The sequence below is a fragment of the Trichosurus vulpecula genome, chromosome 5, assembly GCF_011100635.1.
Source record: "Trichosurus vulpecula isolate mTriVul1 chromosome 5, mTriVul1.pri, whole genome shotgun sequence".
Classification (NCBI taxonomy): domain Eukaryota; kingdom Metazoa; phylum Chordata; class Mammalia; order Diprotodontia; family Phalangeridae; genus Trichosurus; species Trichosurus vulpecula.
The window spans coordinates 192968452-192989483 of record NC_050577.1 but is presented as its reverse complement, the minus strand read 5'-3'; the positions used below and the strand labels follow the sequence as shown (position 1 = coordinate 192989483).

The 21032-nt window shown below is 42.0% G+C and overlaps 1 protein-coding gene across 1 annotated transcript in view; it reads left to right on the top strand.

Annotated features, from left to right (window-relative positions):
* The window catches only part of VWF (von Willebrand factor), a 200989-nt gene extending 180182 nt beyond the window's left edge, over window positions 1-20807 (top strand). The window contains exons 45-52 of the mRNA XM_036759070.1: window positions 3792-3975; window positions 5141-5181; window positions 5863-5979; window positions 11078-11176; window positions 13788-13916; window positions 15411-15450; window positions 19798-19895; window positions 20457-20807. Of these exons, the coding sequence (XP_036614965.1) occupies window positions 3792-3975; window positions 5141-5181; window positions 5863-5979; window positions 11078-11176; window positions 13788-13916; window positions 15411-15450; window positions 19798-19895; window positions 20457-20645 (897 nt within the window). The 3' untranslated portion in view covers window positions 20646-20807. The remainder of the gene's footprint in view (window positions 1-3791; window positions 3976-5140; window positions 5182-5862; window positions 5980-11077; window positions 11177-13787; window positions 13917-15410; window positions 15451-19797; window positions 19896-20456) is intronic.
* Window positions 20808-21032: the final 225 nt, after the last annotated feature.

Here is a 21032-nt window from a genome sequence, read left to right as displayed (position 1 = left end):
GTTCAGAATCAAGGCTGCAGTGAAGTTGTGTGATGCAACACAGGCAAACACCATCAGAAACACCTCAGACGCATTGCATGCTTGATTTTTAATTAGTTTTTAGTGGTTTCACATTCAGAAACCTTTTACTGTTGCCAATTTTTTTGCAATCCCATATGGGGTCACAACTCACAGTTCAAGAAGCGCTGCCCTATGCTGAGTCCTCCCATATAATGAAGAAAATATTAAACAAAATCAAATGGATAGGCAAAACTTGGTATCTGTTTACTAGCGGATGGCTAAACGAATTGTAGCATATGAAAGTAATTGGATATTACTGGAGACTAGGTGGCTCAGTGGGTGGCAAGCTGGTACAGTGGATAGAGTGCTAGGACTGGGGTCAGGAGGACTTGAGTTTAAATCTGGCCTCAGACATTTACTAGCCATGTGACCCTGGGCAAGTCACTTAACCCTGTTTGTCTCAGTTATAATGAGTTGGAGAAGGAAATGACAAACTACTCCAAGTTCTTTGCCAAGAGAACAAAGAGTTAGACACGATTGAATAACAACAGCAGTAAGACCTGAGTTCAAATGTGACCTCAGACACTTACTAGTTGTATGACCCTGGACAAGTCACTTTACTGCAGTTTGCCTCAGTTTCCTTAACTGTAAAATGGGGATAATGATGGCACCTACCTTGTATGGTTGTTACAAGGATCCAATGAGAACGTTTGTAAAGCACTTAGCATGGTATCTGGCATGTAGTAGGTACTATATAAATAAATGCTTGCTACTTTCCCTTCTTCTGTTGTGCAGTGTAAAATAATGAACGTGAGGAATTTGGAGAATCATGGGCAGAACTGCATGAACTGATGCATAGTGAAGGGAATAGAACCTGAAGAACAATGTACTTAATGCATACAATGATGTAAATTGAGAGAATTAAGTTGAACTATGGAATAATAATAATCACTAATCTTGGTCCTGGAGATCAGATGATGAAATAGAGCTCCCATGTTTTAGTGGAAAGGTAGAGGACTATGGGTATGGAATGCTTTCAGTTGTATTCATTGTGTTGGTTCTGCTCTTTGTTATCAAGGAGGGTGTGCACTGTGTGGCAAGGGGTTTATTGAAAATGACAATGATATGTGAATTAAAGCCATCATTTATTATTATTATTTATTAAATTACTGTTATTATCATTTATTAAAGAAAAGACTCAAACCAAAAAAGAAATTATACTTGACCAAATATCCAACATGCTGTATGTGTGGTCCCACAATTATTTACTGGGAGGAAGGAAAAGTGTTTTATCCTCTGTTTTCTAGGACCAAGACTGGTCTTTGCAATGAATCTGGGTTCAGCTGCATTTTAAGAGCTGTTTTCATTTGCTTCAGAGGTGTCAAATCTGAGCCAGCTGTAGCAACACTCCAGCCCAACCAGATTAAAATGTAATTGGGAACTATTTAACAATTTTTTTTTAAAAAAATACAGTTTAACATAGTTAATGTCAATATGTGGTTTTCTAAGTCAATAAGCTGCCTGCAGTTTAGTGGCCCTCATTTCTATTTGAGTTTGACTCCACTGGCTTACATTAATATTTACGTAACCCTTTATGATTATATAACAAAATGTTTTCACATCCATTTTTATTTGATCCTGACAACACAGAACAAATATTATTCTATCTCCAAAGTTACAAATGATCTCTTGCTTGACAAATCATGATATCACAAAATTTAAGAGTTGGAAAGGGCTTCAATTGGCCTCCATTTAATCCAACCCATATGTGAAAGGAATTCCCTGTCTTACGTGCCTGACCAGTGGCGATCCCAGTCTCTGCTCAAAGACCTCTAAGGAGGGAGGATGGGACTTCTTGAGAAACTCACCACCTCTGGAGACAGTCCATTCCATTTTGGACAGCTTTAATCACTGGGAATTTTTTCCTGACCTCAAGCCTAAACCTGCTTATTGACAACTTCGATTCATTGATTTCGCCTTCTGGGGCCAAACAGAATAAAACTAATCCCTCCTCCATATGACAGCCCTTCAAACATTTGAAGACAGCTCTCATGTTCTCCTTTTGTCTTCCCTTATCTAGGCTAAATATGCCCAGTGCCTTCCACCAACCCTCATATGCCATGGACCCAAGGCCCTTCACCATTCTGGTTGCTCTCTTCTGGAATCTCTCCAGTTTATCAATTTCCTTCTTAAAGCATGGTACTTAGTGGTGAACACCCTATTCCTGATGAAATTTGATAAGGGCAGAGCACAATGGAACCATCACTTTCTTATTGCTGGAAGCTAAATTGTATCAGCTTTTCTTTCTTTCTTTCTTTTATTTTTGCTACTGCTTCACACTGGTGTTGAACTTGAACTTGCACTCTACTAAAACCCCTAGTTCTTTTTCAGAGCAACTGCTGTCTATCCATGCTTCCTCTGTCATATACTTGCAGAGTTGATTTTCTTTGTGTGGGTGCCCAAGTGCACATCTTTATATTTATTGCTATTACATTTTATCTTACTAGATTCAGCCCCATGACCTAGCTTGCAAAGATTTTTTGGATCCTGATTCCATCATCCACTATGTTAGGTCTCCCTCTCAGCCTTTTGTTATCTGCAAAGCTGATGAGCATACCATCTATGCCTGTATCCAAGTCATTGATAACAATGTGAAACAGCTCAGGGCCAAGCACAGGTCACTGAGGTACCATACTGGACACCTCCTGCCATGTTGGTATTGAACTATTGACAACTACTCTTTGAGACCAGTCATACCTTCAGCTCTGAAACCATATAATTGTGTTGTAATCTAATCCATGTCTTTCCATCTTCTCCACAAGAATGGTATGAGACACTTTATAAAAAGTTTTGATAAAATCTTGGTAAATTATATCCACAGCATTCTCCTCTACTGGCTTAATAGTCTGATTACAAATGGAAATGAAGTTTGCCTGATGTGACCTATTCTTAATGAAGTCATGCTGACTCTTTGGAATCACCATTTTCCTATGGTCTGTTCTAGTATTTTTCCAGGAATTGAAGTCAAAATCAAGCTCACTGTTTGGTTTTCCTTTTCTTGAAAATTGGGACAACATTGTGCCCTTCAATCTTGTGGTACCACTCCCATTTTCCAAGATCTTTCAAATGTCACTTATAGCGGCTCAGCAATCACATCTGTCAATTCTTTCAGGACCTGAGAATGTAGTTTATCTGGACCAGGTGATGTGAATTCATTAAGGGAGCTAGGTTTTCTCCCTATCTCCTTACTTATCTTGGATATCAACTCCCTGTTAGTCATTCGTATCAATTTTCAAGAATGAAAGAAAAACACTTAACAACTAAAACAAAATCACAAGCAGTATTCTTAGCAAAAACAGGTGATTCCCAGGGCGTCAATAGTTACCAATCCATAGGCCTAATCTTTATCTCATGAAAATTAGCGATATGGGATAAGGACTATAACATACCATTTTTTTCACAGATTTCAGGAAAGTCTGCATGAAAAACTTCATCTAATGATGCAAGTCAGCAGCTTCTCTGAAATTTGTATTGTGGGAAGGTTGCCACAGCCAAGTGTGTCAGATTGAACCCAAGTCTTCCAGGCTCTGTGGCTATCCGTTATAACACACAAGCTCATGAAAATGATGAAATAATATTAACTCACATTTATTTACACTTTGAGGTTTACAAAGTGCTTTGATCCTACGAATCCTATGAGATAGGAGGTACAGATATCATTATCACCATTTTGCAGGTGAGAAAACCACACCCTGGAGACTTATTGATGCATCTACTCTGCTCCTCCACAGGTTGGCTCACAATGGCGCTCCCCTGAGAACCCTTGCCTCATCAATGAGTGCGTGCGAGTGAAGGAGCAAGTCTTTGTCCAGCAGAGGAATGTCTCCTGCCCTCAGTTAGATGTCCCAACCTGCCCTCTGGGCTTTGAGCTGAGCTGTAGTCAGGCCTCAGAGTGCTGCCCTTCCTGCCATTGTGGTCAGTCTGGATGAGCATGGGAGTCTTTGGTTGTGTGTGTGGTTGTGTGTGTGTGTTGGAAGTGGTGCTCCAGTTTCTCCGGCTTCTCCTCCTTTTTCTGCTGGATTACACATTCTTTGCCCCAGGATCAAATATAACCTATTCTTATTTTTCTGGGAACTCTCATGATGGTTCCTAAGATTATAAGGCCATAGATTCAGAGCTGGAAGGAGACTGAGAGGTCATCCAGTTCAACCTCTTCATTTTGCAAGTGAGGTAACTAAGGTCTCGAGAAGGTCAATAACTCATCCAAGTTCATACAATGAGTAAGAGAGCCAGGAGCTGAACCAAGGTCCTTTCGCTCTAAATCACCCACTTTTTTCAGGTACCATAAGAACTGGGATGATGGTAGGAAGACCTTCCACATTTTCTGAAATTGTTTGACAGTGTCATGGTGCCTGAAATTCCACCATTAGGATTTTATAACCTCTTATTTTAAAATGCAAGTGTCCCTGAGAAGAGATATATGTACATCTCAGTGCCTCATCAATGAGTGTGTTTAATCAGGCACTTTCTTCATGACATCCTGCTGATTCTACCTCTCTCCAAGGCAGCTAGGTGGTGCAGTGGGTAGAGTACCAGGCTTGGATCTAGGAAGACCTGAGTTCAGATCTGGCCTGAGATTCTTCCTAGCTGTGTGTCTGGGCAAGTGACTTAACCCTATTTGCCTCAGTTTCCTCATCTGTAAAATGAACTGGAGAAGAAAATGGCAAACCACTCTAGTATTTTTGCCAAGAAAACCCCAAAGAGGGTCACGAAGAGTTGGACATAACTGAAATGACTGAACAACACCCCTGTGTATCCCCCAAAGGATGACTGTTTTGAATATTTTTTGGTGGGGGCAGAAAATATAATTTGGGGGCATTACCAGAAAGGATAGCTAGACCCGAGCCAAATATCCTAATGCGGGGGCTGAGCAGGATGAAGGTAGTTGGGATGTAGGAGAAAAGGGGGTGGGAGGATCACGGAAAGGGGCAGTGGAAGAGGCCTGAAGACAATGTCCAATCCTTCAGCCCCCGTATCTCCTGCTTCATCTCACTAGTTTATCTTGAGAGGGAGGATGTGCCTTGCAGAACTATGGCTAGTGAGCACTAATGCCTGGCTTCTTTTTCTCTTCCTTCTGCAGAACCTGTTCATGGTTGTGTGGTCAATGACACCGTCATTAAGGTAATATGCTGCCTGCTCTGGGGTATATGTAATAGGGTCGTGCTCTTGCAATGGGCTTTAGTGAGGTGTAGAAAACCTCATATAACAAAGTCATATATGATAAGAAGCAGAAGGAGCATGGATCTTGAGAACCTATTCCTCAGGCCTTCTCTTGTGGGTCTCAGTCTGGGCATTTGCTTCCTGTCCTTTGGGGTCACATCTTAGTATGTCTAAATTAGTTCCAGGACTGTATTTTTTGAATTCTCTGGACCCTTAACCCCATTGTTCCCACATTCCTCATTCATCTTGTTTTAAGCCCTTTATTTCAGGGACCAGCGGTATTTAACTTTGCTTGCAATTAATCCTCTGGAATCAGTCATTATGTACACCCGACACCCCCTCCCTGCCAAGGTTTCTCAAAGCGCATGGTGAGCTGCTTTTCTGACTCTATCCTCAGGACAGTCCTGACCTCCAGCCACTTGTAGCTGCCTCTGTGGGGGTTGGACTGACAGGAACTCTCTCTCTTACCATTCTCATCCTTTTGGGAGGGGGATAAGGGAAGGGAGTTGGGAACATGAGCAAGGGGTTGAGGTAACGTAGGGAAGAGATGGAGTAAGCTTGTGGTGGTCTCATTTGTACTTGGTTGTGAGAAGGAGAGAGTGGAGAACACCCAAGACTCCTGTCTGATTTTTTTCATTCCAGCCAGGGAGCAGCCTGATGGTGGATCAGTGTACCACTTGCCACTGCAACGTGGAGAGTGGTGTCATCCTCAAGTATAAGCTGGTGTGTGGAAAGGTTACTTGCCAGCCCTGCCCCCAGGTGAGAAATGGAAGACCAGGGGACTCTGTGTGTATGTGTGTATGTGTTTGTATATGTACTACATGCATATAGAAGGTCTTAGGTGGGTAGGGACTGATGGTCCTTGGTCATTCTCCAATACAGACCTCAGTTCTCAAATACAGTCAGTGTGTGAGAAAGCTATCTGCTCCAGGTGAAAGACAGAAGGATAGAGACACCTCATGTGTGCCCACAAAGTGCTCAGTATACACATATTTGCACACATGCTTCTTTCTTAGTCATCTTCAAATATAGACTCATGTGTGGGAAGGCAGCCTGTTCCCAGGTGAGAGGGGGTAGGTTAAGGGACTCCATGAAAGTGAAAATGGGGGCACCTTTTCCAAGGAATCAGGGCATGTGTAACAAACAACAAGGATACTTTGCAATCCTACCGACTGTGCCAAATGTAACAGCAAGCACTCTGGCTCACCCAGGTTGGCCTGCTAGCACAGGTTCTTTGATCTGCTTTTCTAAAGGAAAGACAATCTTTAAAGGGGTAAACCATCTTACTTTAATTACATTCACTAGTTCAGGGGAAAGTACAAGCAGAGAAATTACCACAGAAATCAACAGACAGGGCTCCAACTGTCTAAACAAAGTAATACAACCACCTACATACACCACCAGCTCGAGAGAGTGCTAACGTCTGAGTAGTCGGGGGGCTCTTAACAAATGGCTACTTACAGTCCCATCCAAGGAATCAAAAGGTCCTTCTCATGAGTGAACCCCCAAAGCAGAATGCCAATATCTCAGAATATATACACTTCCTCAGAGCCAGAAGGCATCACAGTCCTCGTGACTCAGTCCCTAATTAGCTTAGTATGAAAAGGTGTGAAAGCCTTCCTGCAAGCAAGCTTCCTCTTAGGCAAGTTCCTCTTCCCCCAATGGACTCTATGTGACTCAGGATGTATCACAGCTGTGACTGAACACATGTGATCCCGTAGGCCTATTAATGAATGGGGAAGATCTTCATATTCCGTTAACATTACAGCATTGAGATGGTCAGATCCTATGAGGCCTTAAGTTTTTACCACTGTGGCCATGAGTTCTGATTCAGTTGTATTCCTTTCCTGCCATGATGGGATTATTGTGGCTTAGACAATAATTCATTAGCAACCTACAAACAATCAACAAGCATTTAATAGGCATTTACTATATTCCGGCCACCACGCTAAGTGTTGAGGCTACAAAGAGAGGTGAAATAGACCCTACCCTCATGGAACTCACATTCCACTGGAGAAAACAACATATACACATATGCTTATATGCAGAACATATACAAAATGAAAACAAGGTAGTTTGGGTAAGGGGAGCTCTAAAAGCTGGGAAGACTAGGAAAAATAACTTGAGCTGAGTCTTGAAGGCAATCAGAGATTTTCATAAGTATAGGTGAGAAGGGATTGCATTCCAGTCATGGGGGAAACCTAGCCAGTGTGAGGACATGGAGATGGGAAATGGAATGCCATATGTAGGTAGGAGGTGGGAGGTAGGTCAGAGTGGCTGGAATGTGAACCGGGAAGCAGAGGTTATAAGGTAAGAAGACTGGAATGGCAGGAGGGGCCAGGTTACAAATCCTAGAAGCAAGAGGGAGTCACTGGAATTGGTTTAGTGGGGAATGGGGTGATGTGTTCAGATCTTTTTCCTAAAGAAAATCATATTAGCAGCTTTGTGAAGAATGGAGAGGCCCGAGGAAGGAAGAACAGAAAGAAGGTTATTGATGTAGTCATTGAGAGGTGATGAGAGCCTGAACCAGCAAGGTGATGGTGTGAAAGAGGGTTTGGGGGATGTGAAGGTAGAAACAATGAAACTTGGTAATGGATTGGATTGGATATATGGGGTATGGAAAGGTAAGGAATTAAACATAATCCTGAAATTGAGAGCCTGGATGACTGGGAGGATGGTGGTGCCTTTGACAATAATAGGAAAATTGGGATAGGGAAGAGTTTGGGGGTGGGAGAAGAAGTGAGTTCTGTTCTGGACACACTGAGTTTGAGACAGCTCCAGATAATCCATTTTGAAATGTCTGGTAGGAGGTTGGGAATGTGGGACTGGACTAGAGTGGAGATATTAGGTGGCTTCCTACACAAAAGGGTTTTGAGAGAAGATTAAGGTGAGTATACTGTGCAGGTTGGATTGGCGTTAAATAGGGAGAAGACAGTAATTTTGGTTGTGCAAACTTTTACAAAAATATTTTGTGCTTAGGTTTGGGGGTGCTGCTCGGCAGGAGGGGGAAGCGGCTGCCCCTAAGAGGAAAGAGAAAAAAAACTGCTGATGATTTAGTGGTTCCTGTTTGAGCACATTATGTACTGCCTTATTTCATGTAGAGCAGCATATGGAACACATACCCCCTATCAGGAATAACCCTGGAAACCCAGCTTGGTTTAAAAAAAATTCCTCAATCATATTGTGCACCTGTGAGTTCACTTTAACAGAGCAACAGAAAGGCAGGAGTGTCTGTTTTCTTTATGCAAAACTGAAAATATATTCTTTTGTGCTTTTCTTTATCTCCCCCCTTCCTTGTTTCCTTTTACTCTGTTGCCTACATCTCACTTTCTCCCTTTCTCCTTTTTCTTTCTCACCTTCTTCTTCCCTTTCTATCCTTCACTTTGTCTAAATTAATTTCTTTCTTTTTCTGCTCACCTTTTTGCCCTTCCTCTTGACTTTCTCACCCTCTGGCAAAGATTTGAATTCCCTCTGCCTTCTTCCTCCAAACTCAGCAGCTGTCACCTTTGTTCTTGTGGCCTTTCTCGATTCCCTCCTGCCTCATTTCCAGATCTCAGCCCTTTTCCTCCACCTCAGGCCAGGTGAAGAGTGTTCATTCCCTGATCTCCTCCCCAGAGTCACCAAGCAATGGCCTTAGTCTGAGAACCAGTGAAAGTCAGCCCTATTTGAATCCAACTCTATTCCTTGCCTCCCAAATTCCTTTCTTAAAGCACTTATGTTAATTTTCTCAATACACTTACATTTTACCTTCATTCCTCTTCATTCCCCTTATGTCTCATTCATATGTCTTTCTGAAACCATCCTTTCCTCCCCTTTTTCTCTGTCCTCTAACACAACCATACCCCAAAAGGCCATCAAACCTTATACAAAATTTTTGGCTTGAGCCAAATTCTAAACACACACATATACACACATATGTCTATGTCTATGTCTATGTCTATGTCTATGTCTATGTCTATGTCTATGCTTACGTCTATATCTACATCTACATCTAAATTTACATCTACATCTATAGCTATAGCTGTATTAATAGGGCCTTCACCACCAGAGACTCTTCAGGACCACAAGGAATTAATCTCTAATGGCATGATTTTGGGGCACCTAATTAAGCCATAGGTTGGAGATAGATTTTTAGTGAGCTAGGGCAAGTCATTCAACGTGTGTGAGTCAGTCTCCTCATCTGTAAAATGAAGCAGGAGGGGTGGGGGACACCAGGAATCTGCAAGGTCCCCTTCAGGACCAAATACATGATTAATCAATCAATCATCAAGAAACATTTTAAAGTGCTCTTTATCTTATCTTTCTGTCTATCTGTGTCATATATCCATCCATCTATTTTACCAGGGGCTGGGGATGAAGCAGAAGGAGAAAACTTCATTAATTAAAACTCAAATTATTTGAGGAGATGGGCTTACTCAGAAGATGACCAGTAAGGTAGATATATGCTGGACAGACAGATAAATAGATGATCATAAATGTTGAGCTAGAAGGGGTTTAGAAGTGAATTGGTGCAGCCCACCCATGTTATGTATGAGAGAATTAAAACTCAGAGAATTTGAGTGACTTGCCAAAGACGACTAGAGAGGTATAGCCATCCTAATTACCTGGCTAGGTGGCCCCAAATTTTACGTTAGAGATCAATTCATTGGAGATTTGGAGGCTTTTTGGCCTTGAGGTTTTTACTGAAACTTGGGAGGAATAAACCTTCGAATGATCACTACCTACTTGTGTGACCTTGGGCAAGTCACTTGACTTTCAAGTTATTCCTCTCAGAAGTGAGTCTACTTAACTTCAGTTTCGAAAAATGAGAGGGTTGAACTACATGACTCCCAAGGTCTCTCTGAGCTTTAGATCTATGATCCTGTGATCAATTAGCACCTTACGTGGGCTATTTTAAAGGACTAGGAAGGACCTAACTAGGTAGGGGGAGGGAAGAAGAACTAAAAGGGGAAAGGGGGTGCCAAAGTCAAATTTAGTCAAATTCACAATTTTAGCTGCCTGGTGCTTCTCCTTCCTGCCACCATAAATCTAAACTCTATGCCCCTTATGGCTGGATTTATATTTGTACAAGGCCTAATCAGTGTTTTACCCTGGCTTGGGGATCAGGTAAACATCTGGGGGACCATCATCCCTTTACCAGATGGTTTGGGTTTCATTCCACTCTCCAACAGGCTCTTCTTGTGTTTTAAGACTCCTTTGGAGCACTTTGCATTCCTTCCATGATACCAACCTGCTTATAACTGAGACTCCTTCATTCATTCATTCACTTGGCATTCAATACAACTTGAGCTGTGTGCCCAGTACTGTGAATGAATCAGTTAATGAAGAAACTATGAAGTCTCTGCTATGTGACAGGCACCATTCTGGGCTCTGGGGGTGCAAATACAAAAGTGAGACAGTCCTTGCCCTCAAGGAGCTTACATTCTTATGGGGGGAGACAACATCTTGGGAAGGGGACCATGGTTTGGTGAGTCACAGGATCATGAATACAACCATCAGGCTCTTTCTATCATACCCTTCCCAATAGTAGTGTTGCCCATAGCAAGAGGTAGCATCCTGGTGGATGGCTTGGATCTAGGGGGAGAGAGGGATAGGAATGGTGATAGAATTTGTGTCTTCATTGGCACAAGGTGGTCCTGGGGGAAGAAACTTCCTCTACCAATGCAAGGTTGGCACTTTTACTGTAACTCAGGGTCTTAAAAGAGTGGCCTAGAGCATTGTGAGATAAAGTTATTTGCCCTGGGTGACAGAACCAACAAGACACAATTCCTGCTCCGTAGACCTTTCAGTCCAGTAGGAACAACTCTACTCTTGGGATATTTAAAGGAGTTTGATGGTAGCTGCCCTACTCTTTCAGGGTTACAGGGAGGAGAAAGCAGAGGGCTCTTGCTGTGGGAAGTGCATACCCGTTGCCTGTACCATTCAACTGAGAAGGGGAACAATCATGGCGCTGAAGGTAAGTGCAGACTAAGCCTGTGTCATGTCTTCATCTAGTTCCCCCTTTGGGGCCCTTCTTTTTTCAGATAGTCAAGCAGGACTTAGTTCAATGAAAGAATCACAGAACTGCAAAGTCAGAAGGTGTCTCAGCAAGCATCTAGCCCAATCCATAAATTCCCACTATTGCATATCCAACAAGTGGCCTCTTCTTGAAGACCTCCAGGGAGTGGGAATCTATCACCTCTCTGGTTGGCCCATTCCACTCTGGGTCAGCTTTCATTAGTAGGAAGTTCTTCTTGGCGTTGAGTTTAAAATTTTTCTCTTTGCAATTTCTGCCCATTCCTCCTGGTTCTGTCTTCTAGGTCTAAACTTGAACACAGCTGTCATGTTTCTTTCTTTCTCCCTCCACCCCTCCCAGGCAATGTCCAAACCTTCTCCTCTCCGGGGTCAACATGCCCAGTTCCTTCAACTCATTTTTGTATGACATCAAGGCCCACCATCATCCTAGAAGTACTCCAAATTATCAATGTCCTTCTTAAATTGTGGATCTCCAAACTAAACATAACACTTCAAATAAAGGCTGATGAGGGCAGAGTAAAGTATAATCAAGGATGTATTCAAGCCGGCTCCTACCAGAAGCTCATGAGAACCAATTGTTCAGTTTTCAACATGAGCATTTACCGCTTGGAAATGGGCAAGCACTACAAATTTGAGCTTGATTTCTTTCCTTGTTGATTGTCTAGATGTAAGGAAGTGAGAGAGTGTAACCAGAATGGCCTTTGTTTTCTTTGAATGACTCAGCTTACCTCATTGAGCCTCTGGACACTGTGGCTTGCTCTTCTGGGGCAGGAAGCCCAAAGAGCATGCCAGGAAGCAGACAAACTTCCTGTGTGATGAGTCATGGGGCTGGCTGAGGGGAGGTGTTAGCTCCAGAACCTGGTCTATGCTAGGGGGAGGGGCCAAGTCAAGAACCAATCGGCCCTGGTCATTCAGGCGGCGCTTGATAATGTAAAAAACTCTATAAGAGGGGAGAGGACAGCTTGAAGCTCTTTCTTTCCTCTTCCGGTTGGTGTGGGAAGCAGCGGCAAGCAAGCGTGACTCTGGGCCAGTCCTTGCTCTTGGGCTGAGCCCCGATGTTGGTAACTATGAATTATATTGGGTCTGTCTGTTGATATTTGTAATTCGTTTGTATTTTGGTTTTGAGGTTCGGGGTGCTGATTTGTTTTCCCCCGAACTAAGTGAATGTTTTGAACCTCAGGGTGCTGGCTTTTTCCCCTGAAGTACGTGAATGAATCTGTATTTGGTATATCTCTTGATGCTTGCCTGTATGCTCCCCTGAACTAACTGAATGCTAACTGAATGCTGGTGTTTTCCCCTGAACTAAATGAATGTTGTCTGTATGCTAACTGAATGCTGGATTAAAGTAAGCTGGTCAACCCCTTCACCGTGCTTTCCTTGTTTAAGCAGATAAAAAGAACCTGTGCTTTCCCAGCATCCTGGCAGCCCCCTGGGTGCCGGCTGTGGGGGAGGGATCTTACACCCCCACCGAAGCTGCTAGCTGGGTTGTTAAAACAGAGAGGAGATGTTAATAATGAAGATTTAATTTAAAAGTGTATCATGTGTACATTTTTCCCTCTGAAGAGCTGGTTGCTAAACATTTACCAGTACATCTCTGAGTTAATAGTTGTTGCTTTTCCCAAGCTCTTTCTCTTCTTGCACTAAAAATGCTTTCTATGGAAAGCTGAAGGGGTAGCTGGGTGGCACAGTGGATAGAGCAGTGGCCCTGGAGTTCAAATCTGGTCTCAGACACTTGATACTTACTAGCTGTGTGACCCTGGGCAAGTCACTTAACTCTGATTGCCTCCCCAAACCAAGCCAAACCCAGACAACAAAAAGAAAAGAAAAGTTGAATGATAAGTAATCCAATTATAGGAATCTTCAAGTATTTGAGGGGGTGTAATATAGGAGAGAGATAGCAAACTTATTCTGCTTAACCCCAAAGGACAGTACTAGAATGATGGGTAGGAGGTGAAGAAAGACCAGCTTAGGCTGAACATGAGGAAAAACTTCCCAGTAATTAGAACTGCCTGAGAGTGAAATTGGCTGCCTTCTAAGGTAGTGAGTTTCTCATCCCTGGAAGTCTTCAAGTGAAGGATAGAGATCATTCTTGAAGAAGTAACAGAGGGAGTTCTTGACCTCTGATGTCATTTCCAACTATGAGATGATCTGTTTAAAACTGAACTGAAAGGAACAAATTCAGGCCTTTCAAAAGAAAGAACCAGTGCATGCATTCTCATCTTTACTCCATCACTGATACCTATCCCACCCTCTCAGCCTCATGTGACCCCAGTTAAGTGGGGAAGTACAATTCCCCTGCTCCTCTACCTTTACACAGCCCTTTGCATAGCAAATTAGTTTACAACTGAGACTTGATTATAGGTCTTCTGGCTTCCATACTTGGGCTCATTCTCATTCGCTTATATCACATTTATTTTTGTAAACTTCTCCACTGGCTTATCTCTTGCAGCCAATATGCAGTTGTAACCAGGGTCATGGGCTGGGCTGCCTTCTTCTCCCTGATAGCGTCCCCAGATTTTCCCTCTACTCACTTCTCATCACTCTTTTTTTAGGCCAATGAGACTATCCAGGATGGCTGTGATAGCCATTACTGCAGGATCAGTGAGAAAGGAGAGTTTATTTGGGAACGGAGAGTCACTGGGTGCCCACCCTTCAACCTACAGAAGTGTTTGGCTGATGGGGTAAGTAATAACTCAGAATAGGAGTTCTCTTTGACATATAGAATGCAAGGTCCTTGAGGGAAGAAATTATTTTGTTTTCTGCTTTGTTTCCCTAGCAACTAGCACAGTGTCTGGTGCATAGAAGGCACTTAATAAATACTTTTTGATACATGTCGATATAAATAATAATAAAAATAATATTTCAGGGATCTGATATTACTTTGGTGGGGATACTCCCTTCACCATCATAGATTACAGTCTTTCAATAACTCAGTATATGGTCTTAAAGAGTTGCAATGGCCAAAAAATTCATGACAATGCAGCCAACCTGGTGATGAGCCTTTCATAATTATACTAATGACAACAACAGCTTATGGGGATGCAGTTTAACAAAGTTGACCTTGCACCCCACACAGACAATCGGCAAAACATGTTCTGTTTAAGAAAATAATCCCTGGACGTTCCTGCCCCATCTTTTGAACCATAGTCAGCACAGCTCAGGTGGGATTTTCTAGAAGTGCCAGTGGCCTAATTTTATACAGAACAAATGTGTGGCATTAAGGCTCTTTCCTTTCAGGGACTAACTCTGCCCTTTATAAGTAGCATACAATAGTGGAAGGAGCACTGGGCTTGCTGTCAAGAGACCAGGTTTGAGTCCTGGTTCTGATATTTATTAGCTGTAATGGACCTGGGCAACACAGCTCCATTCTTCTGAGAGTTTCAGGGTGTAATGGAGGTTATTAGATAAGGAATTCCTGCTCTGACCCTTAAAAACTGTGTGATCCTGAGCAAGTCACTAATTTCTCCGGACCTCAGGTTATCTGTCAATTGAAAGGATAAGGTGGGGTGGACTAAATAATGGTTTCTTAGTTCCCTTTCAGATCTGAATCTATGATCCTACGGTACATAAAATTGATAATAATGTTTTCATTAGGGGGTTGTGCAGAAAGGATTGTTTTTAAGCCTGAAAGTAACATATAATATACAAACGTGAATGATATATGATATTCACATATACGCAGTAACAAATGTGAGTTATTTTTATACTATCATAATTACTGTGGATGAGAGCCATATGGCAGCTATATGAGTAAAGACCCTTGCAAGGCTTGGAGTAATACACAAATGTGAGATTATTATTATTGTAAATGACTAGGACTTTATTCATATGTATTTGTGTACATGTTTACGAATGTAAAAAGCTTCTCTGAGGGAGGCTCTGCCCAGGTTCCTCAAGTTGAGAGGTAATGGCTAAAAATGTTTTAGTCTGTGTTGGAAATAATTACCTTGATGGTCAAAGTGAAGTAAGAATAATCTGGACTGGTGAAACCAAATCCTATGAGGTTATCTATTTTTGTTGGTGAAAAAGGATTCAGAAGAGTGATCACAGAGGAAGTAACCGGGACCGCTGCCATTGTGCTCTTGTACAGATAAAATTCTTTTTAAACTTCAGTTGGTTATTTGGACGACATGTGCTCTCTGTGCCTAATATGAGACCTTGTGGTATCTTTCCAGGGCAGGGTTGTGAAAATTCAAGGCACCTGCTGCGATACATGTGAGTATGACTATTCCCAATGCCATAGTCTTTAAGGCATTTGAAAATGAAGCAGGGGAGGGGCTGCTCCTTTGAAATGGGTGTTCATAAAATCATGGGTTTAGACCTAGAAGGACCATGAAGGTCACCTATAGGTCATTTATAGATGAAAAGGTCAGTGACTTCCTCACATTCACATGAAGGCCGCATAAAGTCATAAATGGAAGAACTTGAATTTGAATCTGGATCTCCTGACTCCTAAGCCAGTACCCTTTCAATTCCATCTTTTGTGTTTCTATTGAGATTCTATTTTCCTAGATCAAATTCTACCTTTTCCTGAAGTCTTTCCTGATGTTACTTCCTCCCCTCTATTCCCATAGCATTTATCTGTATCATTCATTTAGTCCTTACCATGTTGTTGTTCAGTTGTTTTTAGTTGTCTGACTCTCCATGACCCTCTTTGGAGTTTTCTTGACAAAGACACTGCAGTGGATTGCTTTTTCCCTCTCCAGCCCATTTTACAGATGAGGAAACTGAGGCAAACAGCGTTAAGTGACTTGCCCAGGGTCACACAGCTAGTAAGTGTCTGAGGTCAGATTTGAACCCAAGAAGATGAGTCTTCTTGACTCCAGACCCAGCACACTATCCACTGCTCCACCTAGCTGCCCGTGAGTCCTATATTTTTAGTTGATTACTTACCTCTCCTCTGGTGTTGCCTACTCACTGAATGGGAAGCTACTGTATTTAAATTGAGTTTCAATATCTCATAGCAGCTTTAGAAATAGGTTTTAGTCCTGCTGATTATTAGCTTTGTGACCTTTGGCAAGTCATTTAACTTTTCTGAACCCTAGTTCCCTCAGCTGCAAAATAGGGATAGTTATCTGCTCTGTCTACTCCTCGGGGCTACTATGAGAATCAAATAAGCACGGAAGTGCTTTGTAGATTATGAAGAGCCATACAATTCTGAATTAAGATTATAAATTAAAGATGGCAAACTCAGGGACAGCCCCGGTGAGTGCTGTAACCAAACACCAAGTTGGGGAAGTAAATTTTAAAACTATTATTTTCCCCCTCCTTCCTACCTCCCATCTAAATTCACGTATTAAAAAAAGAAAATCAGGAAACCATAAAAGACATTTGAATCTCCATGGATGATATCTATAATTTATTGAGTTAAAAGGGGAAATTATTTACAACAAAAACAAGTGACTTTTATTGAATTTTGTGTTTATGCTGTTTTAAGATCAAACCTAAAAGGAAAAAAAAAACAGATGGGAGACCATAGGCCCAGAAGACAGGAGATAATTATATGGCTGTGAACATAAACCTAGATTTTCTAAGTCATCTTCTTGAAAGTCTTGTGCGATGGCATAATGGTAAGAACACCTGATTAGTAGTTACAGAACCGAGGTTCAAATATCACCTCTGACACTACTGATGTGCCCTTAAACAATTCACTTAACCTCACTGGGCCTCAGTTTCCTCCTATGAAAAATGGGAATTTTGGACCAGATGACCTCTAAGGTCAGCTGGTAAGTGTCTGAAACTAAATTCGAATTGAGGTCTTGATTCCAGGCCCACAGCTCCCACTGCACTACTTCCACACAAGTTGAGGGGTGGCATTATTTAAAAGTTGGGGTAGACGTGTATTTAGAACTATTAAATGGAAATAGAATCTCAGACTTGAAAGGAGGCTCAAAGGTCATTAAATTAAATTTTGCGCTTCAGCAGGACATCCCTCTGCTGGTCCTCCAGCCTCTATTTGAAGATTTTTAGTGATGCAGAAATCACTGTTGTCTGAGGCAATCCATTCCACCATTGAATAGCTATCTTTGTTTGGAAATTTTTTTTCTAAGTCTGCTTCTGAAACTTCTACCCTTTGCTTCTAGTTTTCCCTTCTTTAGCCAAGGAGAATCAATCTAATCCCTCTTCCACACAACAGCCCTTCGAATACCTAAAAATAGCTATTGTGTGCCCTCTGCTAAGTCTTCTCTCCTCCAAGATCCTTCTGAGAACCTTCTCAGGCATGGATCACTGTCCAGATTCTTCACTGACCTGTCTATCCTGCTGTGAACATGGGCCAGTTTGTCAGTATTCTTCTTAAAATATGGCAGGTGGGATCTGACCAGGGTAAAGTAGAGAAGGCCTATCACCCAGAACACCCCCTACTCTGCCTCTATGGGCACTATTCTTCTTTTACAGGCAGCTAGATGGCACATTGGATAGACTTTTGGACCTAGAGTCAGGAAGACCTGAGTTCAACTCCAGCTTTAGACATTTAATAGCTGTATTATCAAGGAAATGTCACTTAACCACTATGTCTCACTTTCCTCATCTATAAAATGGTAGTATTAATATTGATGACATCAATTAATTATTGATTAATAGTAATGATATAATAGTGCTAATAAAAGCACCCACCCTCTCCTTGCTATGAGGATAAAATAATATTTTTAAGATACTTGTAAACCTTAGAGCACTATATAAATGCTACCTATTATTATTTTTATTAATATAGCTTAAATTCAATTAGCTTTTTGGGGGCAACCATATCACACACTAGACTTACTTAACTACAGTCCACTAAACACTGCCCCCTCATATTTTTTTGCATGAACAAATATTTGGTTATGTCTCCTTCGTTCTTTACTTCCTTACAAAATGAGTTTTTGAATTTTTGATTTTCTGATGTTATTGAAACCAAGGGTAATTTCTACAAGATTGTCTACTAGAGACATTTGTGTCTATTAAATCTCAACATCTTAGATTCTCAGATGAATAGTTCATGATTGGGCATGAAATCCTGACTTTTCCAAAGGCAAGTAGAATATCATAGTCAGCTGTCATTGTCACAGACAAAAGAAAATGCAGACCAGCAACCCTGGAAAGCTTCACCGTCCAAGGGGAGGGCTCCTTAGGAACTCTTGTCTGCCCTATTGCCTAGTACAGGGCTGAGAACAGAGAAGGTATTTACCAAATATTTACAAAATTAAATTGCTTCAGAGACCCTGAATATAGTAGAATATAAAGTCCATACTTTAACATTTATATCCTCAGAACCTATCACAGTGCCTGGCATATAGTACCTGCCAAATAAATAAGCAAACAGATAAATAAATGTATATTGATTGAATAAATGATTGAAAATGAATGAATGAATGAATGAAAAAGCATTGATCAAATGCTAAGGGTTAGGCATTGTCGTAAAGCCTAAGAATATAAAAACAAGCCAGTTAATACCGTTCCTGTGCTCAAGTAGCTTTTATTCAAATAGGAGAAAAGCTAATATGTAAAGGTGAGCTAGAACTGGAGAGGGGAAGTGGGTGACGTGGTTTAGAAGTGGCTTGTTTCTGGACAGGATAAACAAAAGCTGGCCTTTAAGAGTCTAAGATTCCAGGGGCAGAGTGCCAGTTATGGGTAGGTTGGATTTCTTGTTTATATCTCTTGATTATTAGCTTCTGGATGCAAATGAAGGTTTGATGGCAAAGGAATGATTTAGTCATTAGGGTTATTCCAGTCTGCAATTGCAGAAAACGAAGACTAATCCCTCTTTCCCTACAAAAGCAAGGAAGAAAATTTACTTGTCCTCTTTGCCTAGGGCAGCTAGGTGTGCATTGGATAAAGTGCAGGGCTGGGAGTCAGGAAGACCTGAGTCAAATCCAGCCTCAGACACTTACTGGCTGTGTGACCCTGGGCAAGTCATTTAACGCTGTTTGCCTCAGTTTCCTCATCTGTAAAATGAGCTGGAGAAGGAAATGGCAAACAGCTCTAGCATCTCTGCTAAGAAAAAAAACCCAAAAGGGGCCACAAAGAGTCAAATACAACTGAAAACGACTAAGCAACAAGACTTTGTGTTGGCTTAAAGGCTCTTGTAGCCTGGTCCCAATAGCCATCATCCAGACAATGGAGATGTGATCTGGTAATGCAGGCTCTGCCTCCTCAGACCTGGAGAAGAAAGGTCTCAGCACTGAAGTCTTCGCCACTGTCAGTGTTCCATATAGGACACAAATACACTTTTATCAATGGAAATGATCTTGAAGAAGATTCACTCCCATCTGCTTTGTCACTAAGGACCTCTGACATAGTTGAAGTCTTATGTGTTGTCTTCCCCATTAGAAGATTGTTTAGCTTTTCTATCTGTATCCCCAGCACTTAGTCCAGTGCTTTGCACATAGTAAAGTAAGTGCCTAATAAATGCCCATTCATTCATTCATTCATTCATTCATGTGAACGGTATTAACTTGCAAGGCATTTACATTGTCCCATTCCAGTGAAGGAGGTTGCATCTGAAAAATATACAAAACTCCTCTGAAGCAGCCTAGCTTATTGCCAAGGATTTAATTTTCTCTCTCTGTCTCTGTTCTTTAGGTGTCGAGCCTGAATGTAAAGATATCACTGCTAAATTACAGTATGTGAAGATTGGACCCTGCAAGTCAGAGGTGGAAGTCAATATCCATTATTGTGAGGTAAAGCAAGGGTGTGGGGGCTGTAATGTTCAGAAGCCCAGCTGGAATCCCCATCATGGGGGTGCGGGTGGGGGTGGGGAGAGAACATCCCAATTTGACCACCACTGTCGAGAACAAGGCCTACAACTCTTGGAGGATGTGGAAAATGGACATGAGAAGCTGGGCAGATAGGGCCAATGAAGAAAAGAATAAGGAACTGGGATTATTTGGGTCCCCAAGAAAGGGTAGAGTAAAGGCTTCATAATTGCCTTGAAATTAATGGAAGGAGGGTGGGGGCACACACTTCTCCATGTCCCTTGAGGATAAGACAAGGTTAATGTTGCCCTAAGAGTGATTTAAGTGAGGCATATGGTCAGAACATGGAAATGGATGGCTGAAGAGGGTTGTGGCCTTTCCCCAGAGATCTTTAGAAATAGGATACATGTCTTCTGTTTTTCCTGGGAAAGGTATTGTCTCACTTGAAAGCAAGAGGCTGGGCCACATGACCAATCCTGTCTGTGGATGCTGTAGTCATCATGCTGACCCTTTCTTGTTCCTTATTTTAAATATTCCTTATTTTAGGGTAAATGTCCCAGCAAGGCCATCTACTCCATTGATTTCCATAATGTACAAGACCAGTGCTCATGCTGCTCCCCAACTGAAATAGAACCTGTGAGGGTTCCCCTACAGTGCACCAATGGCTCTGTGATATACCATGATGTTCTCAATGCCTTGAAGTGTCAATGTTCCCCCCGGAAATGCACCACATGAAGCTCTTCAGCAATGGAGGAGGGGACCCGCATTTGCTTGCTGCTGGAGAAACCAAGCCTTTGGTTCCTCTTTACCTCCTTGGGACTGCTTCTCAGCCTTTTTGTACAGTGGTCCCCTTTCCCCCATAGCCCCACAATAAAGTCACATACCTTGTCTTGCAAAGGGTTCAATGACTTTTCTTGTTATGTTGGAGGATTGCTTTGACTGGGGAAGGGTTTGAGTTGGGGAAATGGACAAGGAAATTGAGCCTGCCGGTGACATATCTGTAGTCTGTATGTGCACTTTGTGGGTATACGTGTGGCTCTGGAGGGGTTGCAATGGCAAAAGTAGTCCATACTTGTTCATGTGCTGCCTTCCTTAAGCTTCCAGGAAGGCAAGGTATTACAC